The following is a 20,599-nucleotide window of genomic DNA, read 5'->3' on the forward strand; positions in this document are numbered from 1 at the left end:
AAAAACTCTACGTCCCATAAGCTATTGTAGACCTTACTTATGTTCTCGGTATCCTTCCTGAAATTCATTGAATCACTCGTGAGAATATTCAGTGATTCCAAAATCTGTCTTTTGAACTTGTTCGGTTCGACCATCAAAATTGAAACCTTATCGAAATCCGGAGCATGACCATCTTGGAAATGACGAACTAAAGCTGTCTGTCCTTTGCTAGCATCCTTACATTCGTTCGATTTTGTGATGTCAGAACTGTGTTGCTCCATCCTTTTCTCGACTTTGTTGCCCGTTTGACCAATGTACGAAAGCTTGCATCGATTCGCAGAAAAACCATCTCCCATGCAAGGGATCTTGTAAACGACGTTGCATTTCTCGTGAGTTGTGCATTTGTCTTTCAACGCTGTGAAATTAACGCTATTCGTCTTGAAAGGTTTGTAGCCAACTCGTAGCCCATTTGTGCCTTCACACAAAATGTTTCCAATGGCCTCAGAACAGGATGGGATGAACGAAATGCCTTTGTAGAAAACCGGATCGGATTGAACAATTGTTCCATTTGAAGTTCGGATATTCTTGTAGGTGAATTTTGTAATCCTCTTGTTGATCAGTTTCAATGGGTAATGATTATCACGTAAAATGCTGGTTACCAAAGATGCGTTGCGGTTAAACGGCTCCATCGGACTCAAACAAAACACTCGCTTGATTGCATTGTCCACGACACTTATTTTGTGTTGAGAAGGATGATTTGAATGAAAATTCAAAAGACGATTCGATGCTGAGGGTTTGGAGTACCATCTTGTACCAATTGTGCCATTGACGTTACGAAAAACCCTCGTGTCCAGAAATGGGATTGCCCCATCCTTTTCGATCTCGCTGGTAAATTCAATTCGATCGTGAACTGAATTAAGCACATCGATTGTGTGTTGAGCAAACATTGCCGGAACGATTGTGAATATGTCATCAACATATTTTACAAAAATGTCCGGAGTAAATTTGAACTGTGGAATCGCTATGTCCAAAACTTTTTCCATGACAATGTCGGCCAAAATCGGAGACAATGGTAGTCCCATCGGTGTACCGTGTTCTTGCTTGTAGATTTTACCGTTGTACTAGAATTGGTTGCAATCGTACAGGATGAAATTAAGAATTATGAAAAATTCCTCCTTCGGAATTGGTGTGTACAGTTCAACTTCGTGCCATCTTTCTTCAATGGATGACAAAGCATAATCCACCGATACGTTGGTAAACAAAGCTTTGACGTCATATGATGTCATCAGTGAATCGGGATCAATTTTCAGAGTAGAAATCTTCTCTAAGAATTCGAGCGAGTTCTTGACATTGTACTTGCTGCTGATGGTCAGCTTCTTCAAAATTATCGCAATAAAGGCTGATATCTCGTGTGCTGGAGACTCATAACTGGCAACAATGATTCTTATTGGAACGTCAACCTTGTGTATTTTAGGGAGACCATAAGCACGCGAAATGGAAGAATTGTGCTTCGTGATCGTCTTGTAAATGTCTTCAGTGATGTACTGCCGGTGGAGCAAATTCTTTGCCAATTTTATCAGTCGGTTTTCTAGAATACACGTTGTGTCATGAGAAAGATGTTTGTACGTAGAACTGTCGGAGAAATGATCATTCATCTTTGTGGTGTAATCAGAGCGTAACATAAACACTGTTTTGTTGCCTTTGTCAGCATTTAGTACGATGAGGTCAGGATTATCTTTCAAAAACTTTTTTGTTTCCTTATTGACACGCAAAATTTCTTTATCGACCAGACTTTTGCTCTTGTACATGCAAATAGAACGGTTGAGGACGTTCGAAACTAAAACACGTTTTTTATCCTTCTCTGCATCTGGCTCGGAAGTTTGCAACAAAAACTCAGCATCTGCAATCAATTTGAAGAGCGGAAATTCGTTGTCATTCAAAGGTAAAGCGAATTTCTTTCCTAATGACAACAGCCAACATACGTCATCGGGAATGGCCTTATTAGATAAATTGCAGTACCAATTTGTGTTGGGTTTCATGTCAAAATGTGAACGTTTTAAGCAATCCTTTTTCCGACGATTGAACTTGCCCAAACAATGTGCCTTACCATCATTAATCGTGACTCTCTTGAACTCTGACTGCATGGTGAGAAATTGGTTAGCAATTTTAGGCATTGACCTCATGATTTCCACTTTCAAGGAATCCAATTTCGCGTTCGCACATTCAATGTATGAACATTTCTCCGATATCAATAGGTTCAGGAGTTTTTCACGGAAACGATTGATCGTCTTAGACAATTTACCTTTTTGCGAGGAGCTGGTCTCGAACAACGTTTCGCACTGTGAAGTCATATGCTGAATAAACAACGGAATGATGTGGCTTTGTCTACATCTCAGGAGGAAAATTCTTTGAGGTATGGCCTTCGCAATCTTGCGGTTCGACGTGGCATAGTCCTTTAAGAGCCTGGAGTTGCTAGGTCCATATTGTGAGGTTATGTCGTTGTAGAAAGAATGACTCGGCATGATGATGTAATTAATTTCACCAAATAATTTTACTGTTGAACCTGATGGAGTGGGTTCGATGTTGAAATTGACCATATGACGATAATCGTGATAACCCGATGTTCAGGGATGTTATTCAATTTTCTGGTCACAAGTAAAAAACACGTTTGTTTAAATTGTCGACGTTTCGCCAAAATTTATTGGCATCTTCAGGACTAACGATACTGCAAAAAAACAAAATTTGCAGTTCGTAACTTAAATCAAGACAATTCAATCTTTCTATCGTATTTTGTGTAAGTTTAATAACGATAGAAAGATTGAATTGTCTTGATTTAAGTTACGAACTGCAAATTTTGTTTTTTTGCAGTATCGTTAGTCCTGAAGATGCCAATAAATTTTGGCGAAACGTCGACAATTTAAACAAACGTGTTTTTTACTTGTGACCAGAAAATTGAATAACATCCCTGAACATCGGGTTATCACGATTATCGTCATATGGTCAATTTCAACATCGAACCCACTCCATCAGGTTCAACAGTAAAAAAAGACAAAAACAACTTTTTTCCATTTTTTTTTTTTCATTTTTTACAGAATTTCCCTAATGCTTCGATAAAGGTGCACACGAATAAATCTATGACGACTTTCCATATAGTGAGACTATCTTTATCGATTGACCCCCATAGCCCTTGCCCGATTAGTTGGTGTTGTAAAACTGAGTACGTTGGAAATATTAGATTACAGCAGTACACGGTGTATGACGTAAGTGAAAATGAGTATAGTATCAGAGCCGGGGACGAGGTATCGTAATCGAAATTATGTTACACATCGTCCAAATGAGCACTTCATGCATTTCAACGTGTAGGTAAGCGGTCGTTGAGAACAACCACAACAACAATTTGAAACATTCCCCAAAATTTCCTTTAAAAGTGCCAAACGTCTGGTAGGCAGCAACGGTTTCTACACATTAAAATATTTGGTTTGGTTTTGGTTCTTTTTTGCTCTATTGACTTTAGATCGAGCTTTTGTTCAATTTTATTTGTATTAGGTGGCATTCCATGCCCAAAATGTGTTTTTTTTTTGGCTGTGCTTTTGCATTTAAATACAGGAACGAATTTGTGTTCCACACTTAAAAATAAGGAATGATAAATAAACGAGATTTAAAACAAGGCATCAGAACAGTCGGAGCGTTTGCTGCGACTTAGCCCCGTACGACCCGTAATCCTATTTCGTCCGTAACCATAATACGCCCGTAGCCGTAATACGCCCGGAACCCTAATACGTCCGGAACCCTAATACGTCTACAGCCCTCTAATGCGTCTGTTACCAAAATGCAAGTCAAGTTGGGCATGGTCAAATTTACTGAAAGTGTTCATTTTTAAAATTGCGCATAGCGCAATTACGAAAGCCCGTACGAAGTACCTCTCAAATAAAACCAACAATTTACGACATTATTTTAGAAACCCAAAATTGTTTGCCAACTTTCTATTGGGTATTCAATTATCTCTCAAATGAATCAAAAACTAGCAAAATCGGATGAGATTTACTCGATTTATGTGCAAAAACACTTAGGGCCGAGTGGCGGCCTTAGTCCAAGGGCCCAAATTTGAAACTTTTTTGCCACGTTATTTTCGTATTCAATTACGGGAAATTATATTCGACCAATATTTTTTGATCGACGACCATTGGAATTTTTCCTTTTACAAATATTTTAATTCTCGCTACCGTTATTATCATCAAATTGGTACCAATTAGATGGAAATATTGGTAAATGGAATTATTTTTAACGCTCAACCCAAAACTAATAACGTTCGATTATTACCATCCATTCAATTACCTTCCACAAAAAACTAAATCTAGCAAAATCGGATCAGATTTACTCGATTTATGTGCAAAAAACACTTAGAGCCGAGTAGCGGCCTTAGTCCAAGGGCCCAAATTTGAAACTTTTTTCGACACGTTCTTTTCGGTATTCAATTATCTCTCAAATGAAACAAAATCTAGCAAAATCGGATGAGATTTACTCGATTTATGTGCAAAAAACACTTAGGGCCGAGTAGCGGCCTTAGTCCAAAGGCCCAAATTTGAAACTTTTTTCGACACGTTCTTTTCGGTATTCAGTTACCTTCCATAAAAAACTAAATCTAGCAAAATCGGATGAGATTTACTCGATTTATGTGCAAAAAACACTTAGGGCCGAGTAACGACCTTTGAGCCCTCCTAACAAGCTCGCGTTGCATCTTACCCAAAAACAATGTTCAGCAACTTTGTTTTACTCGTCAATACTTTTCATTTGATATATCACAAGCAGCTATTGCGTGCGTATTTCAGTAGATATCGTCGAAAGACTGAAAAACACCTATAGGGCCCTAGCTCTGGAGGGGCCGACCCTACCATGCCCATTTTCGAACTTGACCTTACTTTTGCTCTAGCTAGAGGGGTCACGGACGGACGGACGGACGGACGGACGGACATTTTTTTTATTGCGGATTCGTCATCTATGAACACAGCCAAATGCTTTGCCCTTACTGTCTGCTTCCAATTCGACGTGTTACAAACGGCATATTAATCTTATAAGCCCCCAGTACTTCGTACGGGGCTAAAAAATCGGCTTTGCCAATATCCTCTCTAGCAACCTAACTACATTAATTAAAGTGGTAAAAATACAACGTAGCCTTTGAATTTTCCATGTAAAATTATAAATTAGTCAACAGTGCATGACAGCCGCATGACAGCGTCAAAATGAAGCTTGTTTGCTATAGAGAGTATTGGCTTTACTGACATTAACGTTCAGTGTAAAAAGTTTCAGAGATTTAGACATTTTTTTTGCTGTCAATTCGCGTAGAAGTACAATTTCAAATGGTCAGAAGACGAACAAAAAGCTGTTGAAATTTCGCACTTATAATTGCTATGCAAATCCACAGTAAGTCTGATTAAACAATTTATTCCGCTATGATATCCACTGGTGGATTTTCTTTCGCATAGCTTTCGGAATAATTAAAGTGGCCATTCTAGACTGAACGAAGAACATTTGCCTTGTTTTTTATTTGCACTGAGTAGCAGATTACGACTCATAATTACCGAAAAAAAACCGAAAAAAAGAAAAGAAAAATTTGGTTTTGTTATTTCGCTTGATGAACTTTCCTTAACTTCAACGCTCCGACTCAATTCTAAAACACTTACGTTAAACATTTCCCTCACAGTGAAATTTCCATAAATTAATCATTTATTATGAATTATTGCTTTTTTTAATGGATTAACCGTCCGGAAAAGTAGCATATCTGCATAAATGGTAGTCTATACAAAAATTCATTTTTTTTATTATTCGTGAAAAAGAAATGTTTTTTTTTCCGAGGGATAAAATATGATTTATGAAATTATATTGCTCTTGAAGTAGACATGACCGAATCGTTCCCACTGTAATTTATCAATGTTCTATCGCATGAATGTGGAGTGGACATTTACGCACCATTTATTCATTTGATTGTTTTGAATGATATTCGGCTATTATGTTGGTAACATATTACATGCCGGCTAATATCCTGGTTCATATGGTGAATAATTCAGAGTTATACACCTCATTGTAAGCCTATGGACTAATTAACTGTCTGTGAAAGTTAATTGCTGATAGCTTTTGAAAAAGGCTTTAGGGTAACAGTTACGAGAGCCGATTTCAAAAATTTTTGTTTATACTATTGACAGCTAGAATTTATGACATATTGTCATGTTGGTAGTAATGACGATAAAACGATAAAGCGATAAAAGAGAATTTTTTCAAAGTATATAAACACTGAAGGACCGCAGATCCGCAAAAACACGCGGATCCCTACTTTCGGGTGAATACAATTTTCATAACGTTGGACATAAGTAAAATCGAGTAAAATTCACTTTGTTAGGTTGCATCTCAATACTCAGTGTTTATATACTTTGAATTTTTTGAACAGTTTGTAACAGTAACTAACAGGTACTTAGCAAAACCAATTTTGTGACAAACATTCAATTTAAGTGGATCGCGACTCAATTTATTTTTCACAACTCAACATAGCAATATACGTAGACTGCCCGATGATGCGTAGATGTCACTGTGTGAAAAACGTTGATAGCAACTAAGTGCAAATTGCTTTATTGTGCACACGATGCACAGTTCGGGAAAAATGCATACAAAATCAACCGCTTCGAAATGATTGCAAAATATGACAGAAAATGTATGAGCCAAGTTTGGGTTTACACCGAGCTTTCAAAATATTTGACAGATAACTCATACATTTTATGTCATATTTTGCATGGGTCCATTTTTCACGATCTGTGTATTATCCTTTAGTGTTGTTTGGTCCAACTGTCAGTTCTGCCAACGCTTTTGTATCTCCTTTTGAAGAGCTTTAAGCTTCTTTTATATTCATTTTATAGAAATAATCCACTTTTTCAATGGAATCAACAAGAAGCTCAAAGCTTTCCAAAGCACACAAATAACGCGATACAGTATTTTGGCGTAACACGGCAGAGTTATAACTATTTAAAACTTATGGAGTTACTAAAATCCAGAGCACAATAATTTTTTTGCACTCGGTCCAGAAATAGCTGTTGTGTTTCGGTGTTTGTCTTCAATGTAATTGACAATTGCAAAAAGTATACTGTGCACATAAATACACAAAAGTTGATTTTTATAGCAGACGTCCCCAAATATTCATGAAAGGAATCATGGTTCTGCAAAAATCGGCTTTCAGCTCAATAATTCGATAAAGAAAAATTCTCAAACGTCCGGAAGTTGAATGTACGACTACGACCACTATTGACACAACTGGAACTTGTATTTCTTTTCTCCCAATTCACATAGTAATTCAAAAAAAGAAAAACAAACACCTGATGCTCAATATCACCTGAAATATCTTTTGTTCAAAGTTAAAGAACAAAACACATTTTTGGTACAGAGTTTTAGAATACCAATCCACATGAAATGTTAACGAGAATGTGAAAGTTAGAGTGCATGGTATATATTATGTAACTTCGATATCGCATCTGGAATCAATCCAGTGTATTGGATTGATATCGATGAAACTTAAAATTGCAGAACAGATGAATTTTGAATTGGTATTTGAAACATAAAGCTCATGAGTCATGAATGTTAAATGGAGTCTTTACAGTCAATTTCATGTCAAAGCGAACGTGCTAACGTTTGTGGTTGTATTTACAAATTGGCATGGCATTCAATTTATTCATCCATTTATCGGAATGTTGCTTCCACCTGACAAGCAACACAATTTAGGTAAAATCATTTCTCTTTGAGTCCGCTCCATATTTGAATTTAATGGTAAAAGCTCAATGTTTTGTAGTGAGCTGACGCTTCAAGAACCTTTAGAAAAGCCACAGAAAATTTTCTTTTGTTTTCCTGTCAAAATTGACAGATGGAAAAATTTGGTCTTGTTCGCGTCGCTATGTGTAGCTAGACACGAAGGAGACCTAATAAAACTTTTTCTTTTACAATTTTGAAATGCCAAGTTTGACTGAATGACAAAAGAGAAATTTAAACTTAATCCGAAGTTAACTATTTTTTTTCACATAAAAAAAAGATAAAAAATAAATTTCGCAATTAGGTGTTTTTCGCATCGTTGGGTATAGGATCACGAGTTTTAGGCACCTGTATGTTCGAAATGGTGTTGAATGCATAAAAAACCTAATATTAGAGGACGCCAGCTTTTTTGTACAAAAACGATAATGTCCAACAATAACAATAATTCCCAACAATAATGCCCCGTCAAAAATGGCGTCCATTGTGAATGTATACACATGGACAAGTTAATTTTGTATTTATTTTTGATTTTTATTCGAAAATTGCGTCCGGATCTATATTTTATTACTGCAATCCGTCGATCTAATTAGTAGGAAGCTAACGACATTGTTGGCTCAGCGGGTGAATAAATTCAACCTAAAACGAAACCTGGGAAATGTCAAAAACGTTAACAACTTGGGTCTCAGTGTAAACTAAATTGAAGTTTGTGCGATGCGAAAATAAACCATCCGGAAAAATGCATCAAATTATTCGTACCAAATAATTTTTAATAAAACCAGGTTCATTTCATTTTGATTAAAGTCAAAATCGAAATTCCACCATTTCTCATGAATAAAATTTTTTTTGACATCACGTCGCCTATGCATTGGTCAAAATATACTATTTAAATGGAAACATATGCGTCAAGAATGTTGAAATAAAATTGCGATTTTATTATTTCATCTAACTATATTCCAGTTCCATTGCCATATTATAGTAAAAATGTAACGCAAAACCACGATATGAACAGAGAAAATTGTAAATTATTCTCGGCGCAAAAAATCCCAACGAAATAAAACTCAATTTCGTTCTGATGTTCAAATTTATTTGGTTCTGCACTGTACATTTTCCACCCACAGCCCAACAAAAATGTATAATTTACATGCAGGCACACAAGTGACTACATACCTCTTGTTGATATTGTGGTTATTTTCACTGCCAAAAAAATAAAAACCGAAGAAAGAAAATGTAAACGGTAGACAGACGAAGAAAAATGAAATAACTTGCGAGACCGCTTGCAAAATTTGAATTCAGATAATTTTTAGTAAATATAAGCAGATGAAGTGGATAGATTCATTTTTATCGAGCTTGAGAATTTTGTTGTTAATGGTTAATGGTGTGTAAAAAACTCTGATTTTTAGACCCGTACGATTCGTACGAAGTACTCGGGTTCTTATAGGTTTACGCATACGTTTGTAACACGTCGAATTGGACAACCTAAAGGGGACACCTATAGTGGTTGTCCAGAGATGCCAATTCAGCGAAAAAACTAACTTAAGTAAAACCATAGCACTGAACAGAACCGATTTTTTTAACGGTCATTTGGCCCTTCATTTTTTGAAAAATGCTGCTGCGCTCCAATTAATTTATTTATTTTTATATGAGACTATATTTATTTGGACTACTGCGTCGAGAAGGCCCCTCTTGAAAATTCTAATGCTTTGTTCAGTGCTATGGTAAAACGCATCCGATTTTCAAAATTCTTTTTTCCCCGTTCGTTAATGTCAAAAGACAGGCTAAGTTCGAAGATAAGTGATTTCGGGTCGACCCCTCCCGAGCTGGGGCCCAATAAGTGCTCTATGGTTTTCCGAAAATATCTGCGGACATTTAAACACTACACTTGTAGTCACGATACGTCAAATGAAAGGCATTTACAATACTGATCGACAGTTTATGGAAACGGGATGACCGACTCGTGAGTTAGAGCCCTTGGTGTGAACCAGGACAGGGAGGCAAGCAGTTTTTGCTTGTAGGTCAGCCAAATTTGAACGGATTTCGACTATTTTCGCTTTATTAGATAGGTATTGACCGTAGGGGACATTACTAATTATGACATTCGGTTCACCGGAGCGTGAGCTAGGTCTCTTGGAGTGAGCTCTTATCTGGCTACTTGGCCGTACAGTGAACGTGGTGTATTTTGTCAATATCTCGAGTAAATTTTGACCGAATTTTATGAATGTTTTTTGTTTGAAAGGTATTATCTTAACAAAATGGCGTCCGGCGACCATATTGCATTTTAGTGGAAGTGATATATATTGGGAAAAATAGTACTTAGAGAGTTTTTGTTATCAGAGATGTAAATTGGTTATGTGTGGGGAATTTCAGGTTTCAAGTATCCCATACAAGGACATCTATATAACTATATATAGGCATATATACCTTCATCTTACAGAAATTTTTATTTGTCATTTCTTTTGATTAATTTCCTGTGTTTTTGAGAAATCCATGTTGTTATTCATGATATATCAAAGAAAACACAAAAAATCAAGCAAAACACAAAAAGTAATGAGAAAGTAGAATTTCTGCCTGAACGACATGAGAATTGAATCTTGGAATGTATCTTACATTCCAAGATTCAATTTTCATGTCAAACTTATAGACAAAGAGGAGTAGTGAAACTGACAAATGAACTGAAAAAGTTGGATGCCCTAAAATACGATTCGAGCGCCAGGAATAAGAGGTTGACAAAATGCAGCAAACGACCGGGCACGCTGAGACCGGATGCTCGATCAGGTCAAGGTCCACAAGTGGCTGTAGCGCCGGAAAAGTAAAGTAAGTATGTAAGAGTACCCGAATTGTAGCTCACACTCATGAAAAATGAAGTATAAATCCAATTAAGAGAAGAGGCCGCGGTACTAAATTCAAAACTTAAATTCAAACAAGCATATACATGCACGAAATTCAATTTCTACTTTATTTTTAATTCATTCGTACAACATGTTGACATGAATGCGCTTAATCGAAAGAAAAATGTGAAAATATTCAATTGAGTTGAACATGTGTTATTATTTAACATTTCGGATGTACTCCCAATGATTTGTATTGCTCAGAACCATAAACGTATTCCTATGGAGAATTTCAGACACGCATTCCGATTAAAATAAATTGTAATAAAATTTCAAAAGTACAGAAAGTCAGCAACTTACAAAAGCCTTTTCATTCTCCTCGTCTGTAGTTTTAGTGACAAAAAATCGTAGAAGATTCAAGAAGTCAGTCAAATCTTTGTCGGGAAATTGTGTCGATAACAGAATTTCGTCAGCAATCAGGTGAATGGCAAGACTTTTTTCATCAATTATTAGACTTCTGATGGAATGATCTTTCATCCGGCAAAATTCGGTTTCAGAAATATCAGCTTTATCCAATTTAAGCAAATAACTCATCTAAAAACGGGATTTTCATCAATTTTCTAGGTTCCTTTGGAACGTTAGCACATAATTTGTCTATCAAACATAAATCTACGAAATGAATTCATTTACCACCCAACTGAGCTCCCGAAACAGAAAGACGTTACATGGTAGTTTTACCGCAATGGTAAATATATCTTCAATAGCTTTCGGATTAATTTTCTGGTTGCCTTTGAAATAGTCCACGAAATGTTCCACATTTGAAAAAAGGACGATTGCATTTGTTCCAGCATAGCTTTCGGTCATACAATTTTGCGGGGCTTTTAATTTAAATAATTATTTTACTAAAACTAATCAAATTTCAATCTTACACATCGGCTCAACGTTGATGGTCATAGGCTGTGTTTCTGTGCCGTATAAGTATCCCTGAAAATTCAATGTGATTCGGTAAAAATGTGAATATGTAAAGCCAAATCAGGTAGATGAATGCCGTATATTTCCAATTTACCAATGTGTTTTCAATTTCATCGTCTGTTGCATTTCGGCGCATCATTAGTATTACATTAATGATAGTATTGACACGCTCTGGCGGCAACTGCTTGGACAGTAGGACTTTTAGAACATATGCTTTATCCATTTGATCGCCATTTTCCAAGTGTCGACTACGCCGCATTTCTTTCACTGTATCCACATCGATAGTATAGTTTTTCCCATGTAAAGTTTCTGCTAGAAGTCCCATCTAAAAGTAAAATGTTTACTTTCACTGTGATTGGTAAAATTGCGGTTGTGAAACATGTTTGAATTATTTACTATACTCTTCATCATGGTCATGACTAAGATATTGTCTTGATATTTGTCGATAACGATTTTCACATTTTCAGTAAATTGTGGGCTAATATCTTTGATCGCATCCGTACCATTCAAATAACCCTGAATTTTTACGACGTCTGATGTCTCGGGTTGCCTATTTCCATGATAAAATGCTTTGAGTGTTGCTGCAAGTTCGAAGCTCTCGTTATCTTCCTTACTCTCATCTTTTTGACACGAACACATCTAACGAAAATGAACATTTAAACAGATTTATCATAAAGCACGAGAGGAAAAGGTGCGAAATTTTTTCAAACGCAATATTTCCGTTCATCTAATTTTTTTCGTTGAGATTTTGCACTGTGGACACTTTTGAGGGTCTTTTCTTCACCGTGCATTACTTGTTTTCGTGTCGGAAGAAATAATTACCTGCACGAAGCAAATGTAAAGGACAAGTGCACAAAATAGCTTCATTATATCGTCACCACTCTGAAAATCAGGGAAATTTTCAACACGTTTGTTTAGCGAGGCTCCTCTTTACATTCAATTGTCACACTTTATTTATTAACTGTGGGGCTTGATTGAAACATATTTATATGCCAACAATAGTATTTTGTGGTACAAGTGATGAAAAAAAGTCGAATTACAAATGACGTTTTTTGTGTTGTAATGAGACGGAACACACAAACAATAACAAGGAAATCACTCTACAACAATTTTACTTTTACTTGACACGCTCGATTGCGGCCGAAAATAGTACATTTCGTACCCAGTACTAAAAGTCTTTTTTTAGCGTGTGAGAAGTTTCTAGGCAGAGCCGAAGGCGAGGTCTGGAATCGAATACGCTAAAAAGATTTTTAGTCCGTGGTACGAATAGTATTTTTCATATTGGACGGAGAAAAAGTGCGACGAAGTCGCTCTTTTCGGGTCCTAGTTATGAAATAGTATTTTTAGCACCAGTCGAGCGAAGCGAGTAAGGAAAATCAGGACGTGTGATGAAAAAATCCATTTCCTGTCGAGGTACGAACAACGTTTAATGCACCGGACAACTGAAATGGACAAAACACATCCATTTACTTGAAAACATACACGCTTCACATTCACCATATTAAAATTTGATCAACTAAAATACGACATATTCTGCCATGATTTTTTGTTACGAAATGTCAGGTTCTCCCGAACGATATATCGTGCGAAAAAGTAGTAGATTACTGTACCAGTGAAGGAATTTGATATCTCGTATCAACTTTTACTTATCGTGATACGAGATATCAAATTCATTCACGTGTACAGTATGGCGTTTTACTTTACTAGCAATGGAGAGACTTTTAACTAGTGAGAGAATAACCACATTCCCTCACTAGTAAAGTAAAATCATTTCTTTACGATATATCGTGTGAGAACGGTTTTGAATCAATTGTTCCATGACTATATGATTGAACAAATTTAATATGGTGAATGTGAAGTTTGAATTTTTTTTCAAGTGAATTGATGTATTGATGAATTGATCTATTTCAGTTGTCCTGTGCACAAAACGTTGTTCGTACCTCGACAGGAAATGGATTTTTTCAGCACAAATCCTCATTCAAAACTTAGGACTGGTGCTGAAAAAATCGTCATTTCCTGCCTTGTTATGTAAAATACTATTTTCGGACGCACATATGTCCCTGTATAAGCAGACTGTGATTGAACTTTTCGATCGTGGGTGTAGTGAAAAAAAACGTCGAATTATGATCCTAAGGCACAAAAACGTATCTTTATTGAAAATTGTGTATCATTTTACTGGCCATCAAAGGTTATCAATCAGATTATTTTCATTTTTGGTGATTTAGTGTCACATAATATTTTAGGCTACAAGACCTGTAAACTGTAATTTCGAGAACATGATAGGTACTTATGCTCTAGAACTGTAAAACGGTGTCTCGGTTCGAGATGGAGATGGAGTAAACGGTTCTTAAAAGCTCCATATCTCAACTCAAATTATTATGATTAAAAATGTAATTTTAATTCAGTTAATTTTTAATGACTATGAATATTACACTTTATGAGCGATTAAGCACTTGTTGACATCACTTGTTCATATCACTTGTCGAGTACAAAAAAATGTAACCAATTCGTTTCAATACTATCAGTTATCATTTGCTTTTTAAATCGTAGCTGGACGCTTTAAATATGATCGCATGAATTTGCAAGCGTTAAAAATGGTAGACTTGCTTGCTCTAAAAACGACTTAGAATATCTAGATATAGAGCAAACAAGTCTCCCATTTTTAACGCTACGTAGAAAATTCGCAGTGGGTCAAATTCCTGCAATAGTACGACGTAGAATGGGCAATAAACACCGAAACAGCAAGTAATTAATGGACTGACAAGATAGTAAGACCGAGAAGGCAAGGCATGGTTGGTGCACGAAATCGCTGAGAAAATAATTAAATTGTTACCTCTTCTATAAGTCCTCGACAATTTTTGTGATGTCACAAATAATTTCTGACATCACAAAAATTGTCATCACAAAATATTGTGACAATAATGTGAAGTCCAAATATTTTGTGTTGTTTATGCCCAATTGCTCAATGCTCAATTTTTGTGATGTCAAACACAAACACCTACGAAATCCAATGTTATCCAAATTAGAACTGTTCATTTTAATACAACGAGAACGAAACTGCAATCCCACTTACACCGTTTACGGTCAAAGTGAAAGATTATTGCGTACGAAGTACTGGGGTCTTATAGGTTTGCACATACGTTTGTGACACGTCGAATTGGACTCCCAATTCCATAAGTAAGGGCCAAGGAAAATAACAAACAGTATTTAGCACGTTTGGCTACCAATTGAAATTTTATTTTCGATTATGATTCGCTAAAGCTGTTGGTGAATAAAATGGTATAGAGGGATTCTATTGAAAATCCACCTATCAAAGTCTTTGATTTCGTCTTTGATTGGTATACACATTGTTTGAAAGGTCTTTGCCTGTAGAGCTCAAAACCGGCCTCAGATAGTTTCGAGCTACACCTGGTTGCTGGTGGAAGATCTCCGAAGGTGGAAAAAGGTTGTTTTTTAGACTCATTTTATTTCAGCTAAATATGAGCGATGTAGGTGGAGCGTTGGAAAGTTGAGGTCAAGTACTTTCAGGGCATGCCTAGTTTGAGAACATCCATTGATATATGTTAGAAAAAATGAACAACAAAAACTTTCCCACGTCTGGGCTGGTACTGATGGCGGTTAATGTGAACCCAACCTTGTTGTAACGTACATTATCTAAGCTTTCCACTGAAACCTCATATGCAGTGCTGGGGAACAATTTTTTTTTTAAATATTCTTCACTTTGCATTGCATTAGAAGTGTATGAATTTTCAATGACAAGATACACTGTCTGATTTTGCGCCCTACAATTTTTTTCAATAAGCTCGTTATAGTTGCTAAGGAGATGCCTTTGTAGAAATAAATGCTTGAGACCGGAAGTTCGAATTATTTCACGTTAATGGAATTTTAAGCTTAAGTAAAATATTAATAATCCCATAAACCATGAACATCGTTAAAACGGTTTGTTGTTGAAAGAAGTGGGTAAATTTGTTCGAACGAGTTGCAAACGTAAAAATAATTTTAATCCAAATATAGTTTGCGGAAATGAAAAAGAATTTTGTAGCAACTCAATTGCAAAGAACGGATAAAAAGAAATCAATAAAAAAAAACTTCTCAAATTATTTCGTATTTATCGCATCATTATGACGTTCTTTCAATTTATTTTTTCCCATTTTCTTCTTTCATTTCACTGAATTTTCAGTTGTAATCAAAAGGTTTGTAAAATTCCGATTTTCTTATTTTCTTGCACCAAGCACATTAGCTTTGAGAAATATTATCTGATTTCGATGTGCTTTCATTTCGGTGTGTGTTACATAATAATATTGATTTTACTTGTTTGTCTCATTAAAGGTTTTAAATGTTTATTTTAGATGAGTGTGCAGTGGCAGATAATTTAGATGTAATTGCTTCATTTCATCCTTTGTTTTCTTTACAAAAAAAGTTAGGAACCGTCTTGTTATTGCCTCAGGTGGGGGCCATTCATAAATTACACACACCCTAAAATTGTGAATTCCATACACCTCCAAGAGCGTATGTCAAAGTGTATGGAGAAAATGTCGAAATTTTAAAGTCGACATTTCTCGACACTATGCAAAATGGATGAAAAATGTCTCAAAGATAAGCTTTCCCGAGTAAAAATAAAAGTCTCAAAGGTTCGAAAGGAGACGTCTCACAGTCTCAAATTCTTTGTATTGTGAGACGTGAGACGTCTCTTTTCGAACCTTTGAGACTTTTATTTTTACTCGGGTTTCCATTAGGTTTACATTATGTAATCAAGAATTTTTGACAGATGACTCATACATTTTCTGTCAACATTTTTTAATCATTTTCAATTGGTTGAGGCATTTTTCATAAATCTTTCCTCGAATTGTCTACTCATCTTAGGAAACGTAAGCTTTTGACAAACACTTGCAGATAGTAATTGGTGAATTTCTCCCCATTTTTTCGTTTTCTTGACAACATCGAAAAGTGGGATGGGTTTTGATTGTTTACCAGTAAACGTTGTAAATAAAGAGTGCGTGGAGGCCCGTATCCATGTAACATTTTCCTCTGTCTACTAAATTAATTTTTATCAACTCACTCGTTTACATAACAAAACGACTGCTCTGAAATTACTCACTTCGTTTCAACAAAATTTCTTTAATTTCGTTTCATTGGTGTATTACATACGCCATTTATTCTCGCACATGACGTGCTATATAACGGAAAAAAGGATGATATTTGAAGAAATCATCAACGATTTAAAACATAAATCGTTTCGTGCACGTTACTCGCTTAACTCTTCGAAAACATTTGCAGTCCAATACTTTAGAAAATGAACACATCGAGATATGTATACGACTGACTGGCACACATAACCACTTATCCTCTACGATAAATACATCGCTGGAATCTACACTTTTCCGGCAAAATATATTCCTTTTATCATCAACAATAAATTTATCCTTCACCATGAATTTCAATAAGATAATACGTGATTTTGTTCGATCATTTTTTCTACTTCTTCGTCCTTTTTTTATTATGAACAGCGGATAGAGCATCTCCATTCTTAGTTCAATAAACATACATTTGACATATAGTGTAAAAAGAATAGTATTTTACATGACTGGGGATAAAAACATGAAAAGCAGAGTTTTCGTGTGAATTTTGTTGATCCGAGGAAAAGCCGAGGTCAATAAACACACGCAAACAAGTTTTTTCATTTTTATCACTAGTTATGTAATGGATTTTACACGCTGAGAGCGTCGAAAAAAGTGCTTGAAACATGAAAAGTACGGTTTTCGACGCATTGTAACATGTAATAGTACTTTACTATACCAGTGAAATAATTTGATATCTCGTATCCAGATGAGTAAAAGTATCCGAGGGCTTCAGCCACACATGTGTGTTCATCGTCTGTAGCGGCAGTAAATCACGTATTAAAAACACCCTTTTTCAACCTTTGCACCTTCACCACCAGCCAAGACGCAAACATGAAAATTAAACGACTGCGCTTTTGGACTATTGGGGCCAAGGGCTATCTGGGCATATGAACAAACCGTCGCATAGCTTCGACAGAGCCTGGTCCACTTTCAAAAAAATCACTCTCCGTAATTTTCCCAAAAAATATTTACGAAAATTCGGGAAAACTTGGTAACAGTTTTTTTTCGCAAAAATAGTCCCTGTGATGCGCTGTGGGCCGCTCCGACTGCTCAGAAACAGAAATGCAAGAAATTTTTTTTCATCTAGTACAATGGTATGGCATAGATCTCAAACCGTCGCCTGACACGCTACTCACATATTAAATTGAAACAGTGCTCACAATGGAGATGCTCTTCGTAGTACAAAATCGATGGGGAAGAGTGGTTCAGTCACGAATTATAATGAAGTAAAAAGGAAATTTTTGAAGAAAAAAAATATTAAATTTTCGAATGTTTCCGTTAACGACAAGCAGCAAAGAGGGATATAAAAGCAATTAGGCACAATCAGGGCTATCGTTTTTTTTTTTTAAACTGTCTCAAAGAGGTGTTTGAATATATAGGTTTGATTGCAGTTCCTATGTAATTATTTTTGTATTTGTAGCTTGATGAAAAACTTGCAGACAAACATGTTTGCAAGATAGTAAGAATTCGATTACAGTATCAAATTAAACACAACTAACAAAAATTTTTGCGCTCACTACATTTTAGCTAACGCTAGTCGTTACTAGCGACATATTTTCGAATTTAGCATCGGTTTTAGCGGCTAGCAGTAACGCTGATGATTAATCATCATAAACACAAGATGAGTACACATGCACAAATAGACACATGCAAAGTGATTGAAGTTGGCATAAAATGTATGAGTCATCTGTCAAATGTTTTACATGCTTGATGTTCAGACATTTTCCATCCATTTTTTTAAGACAACACACATCGTCAATGACTAAATGACATATACCAAAGAACAATTGCATGCAACCTGATGAAACGAAAATTATTTGTGTAGCGGTTGAGTTGTTTCGAACCCACAACTGGTCATTCAATAATTCAATGTGAAGTTTCGACTTACATACTGTGCTAATGAGTGGTTTTGAATGGCGTCACGAACTGTGTATTAGCCTTTAGTATCAAACGGTAGACAAACGAAAACTGGTTTTTTATGGCAAATTTTACAGTTTCGGCTACCGGTGTCGTGGCGACCACATGTTTTATTTTGTATGTAAACTTTTCACTCCCGATTTCATTTAGGGATTATTTTGCGAAACATTATTTTGCGGTCGAACACATTTTCCAGCGGACTTTTTCATATGTGCCCAGAGAGGTATTGGTCCTTGAGAAGCCAAAAACCACGTTCACAAAAATTTCTCGAAGCTTGTGACTAGTGTTGCAGCACTGCTCCTAACATGAACACTGAATTGAGTAGTGTCAAATTTGGAGGCTTTAGTGATAAGAGCTACCGCTTAGGATTGTTTGTGTAGATCATTTTCATTATACGGTACTCGTCAACGTAACCCCACTTAATTTTTCGTCAAGCAGTCCTTAACCTCAATTAATTTTATCATCCTCCAAACATTTTCTATGTTCATGCTATGAGAACTGCTGTGGAGGTGTTCGAAAACCGAAAACATATTTTTATTATCGAAATTTCTCTAGTTACAAGAAACGTCGAGTGGGGTATTGATATTGTATATTGTTTCGGGACAACTAAGGTCTTTTTGCGGTTAAAATTAATCCACACTGAATTTGAAAATGAAAAAAATAGTGAAAATACGACCTCGACCTCTTCGGTGAACTTCTAGCGGTTCCTCTTGAGACTAAAAATTTAAAAAAAAGTTCCTTTCCCGGATCGCTACTGGTCTAATGCAAATATCTTTCCAGTGACACCTCACACGACCTTTTATGTTTCATATAACTGTAGAAATTTCAATGAGAGAAGAGTGAATGCTATCGGTTTTCCATCTCGTCCCACTAGCCAAACAAGTTTAAATGAATTTTTTAAAGAATTATTTTGGCTTCAAATTCAAACTTTTTTTTTGCACAAATGTATGTCATTAGTTTCGCAAACTGAAGTGTGATCTATTGCAGAACCTAAACACCCTTTCAAAAAGCTCTCCCCTATGTAAGTACATTTCGGTTAAAAAGTAGTATGAATACGAAAGATGCATGGAATAGATTATAAAATGCACCATCAACTACCTCATAGCAAGCCAATTATATAGTTACACCTTTAAAAAAATTTCATTTCGTTAAAAAATTGAAAAGAAATCTCTACCCGTAAATAAGCAGATATACTTTTCGCTCCGATGGTAGAAGTCATTCCAGTCAAAAAGCTCATAATGAAAAAACAAATTTGCTGCTGTCAAATTTATTAAGAAAGCCATTAATCATGACCCAATATAGTAAGGTTTCCGTATTTTTTCACCCCCCAAACCTACTACAACCATAGCAACAACATAGACACCTCATAATAGAAATATCGCACCACACAAACACCTAGCGCCTGCTACCAATTTATAATAATATAAAAGACATCCGAAAGCGTACATATATCTAATAAAAGCTCCGGCAAGTTAATTTGCACTCACCGTAGAAAATATAATTTAATTAAAATCCATGCTCTGTATGTCTTTATGACTCGATTCGGTTTGATGCTCCTCTCTGTTACTATTGTACTGTTTAATCAATGGCATTGAAATTGCGGCTGAATATTCTCAATACTATACGTAAGAGGCTTTAGCTAATACACCGTTACGATTCACTTCTGTGGCATTATAATTTCCGTTTTTCATATCATTGGTGTATTATTATTGTTAAGTATTTTTGTTAGGGTAAGTGTAACTCGACATTTTGCTCTCTTTTCTGTATAAATACCATAGAATACATATACCTAGAATGAATAATATATGGATGTCATTGTTCATATTGTATGGTATAGACTGAAATCCAATGAAAAGTAATTGCTTTTTCTGTGTGTATGGGCTCTATTTTCGTAATCAACAATAACTTCGGATAACACTTCATTTCCAGGAAAGCATAACTTTTCCGATTTTGTTTTGTTTTTGTATGATTAGGATATAACGGATGATGGGAACGATTTTA

General features: G+C 35.8%; 2 protein-coding genes across 2 annotated transcripts in view; one reads left to right on the forward strand and one right to left on the reverse strand.

Annotated features, from left to right (window-relative positions):
• Positions 1-20,599, forward strand: part of LOC119084135 (kin of IRRE-like protein 3) — a 141,326-nt gene that overhangs the window by 39,004 nt on the left and 81,723 nt on the right. The window lies entirely within an intron of this gene.
• On the reverse strand, positions 10,707-12,623 carry LOC119084134. The gene is made up of 7 exons (XM_037193985.1): positions 12,384-12,623; positions 11,958-12,200; positions 11,656-11,886; positions 11,519-11,573; positions 11,280-11,467; positions 10,950-11,183; positions 10,707-10,869 (listed from the first exon to the last, which is right to left on the reverse strand). The coding sequence occupies exons 1-7, from the start codon at positions 12,426-12,428 to the stop codon at positions 10,813-10,815; spliced, it is 1,053 nt and encodes a 350-aa protein (XP_037049880.1). The 5' UTR covers positions 12,429-12,623; the 3' UTR covers positions 10,707-10,812.

The sequence above is a fragment of the Bradysia coprophila genome, unplaced genomic scaffold (genome assembly GCF_014529535.1).
Source record: "Bradysia coprophila strain Holo2 unplaced genomic scaffold, BU_Bcop_v1 contig_732, whole genome shotgun sequence".
Classification (NCBI taxonomy): Eukaryota; Metazoa; Arthropoda; class Insecta; order Diptera; family Sciaridae; genus Bradysia; species Bradysia coprophila.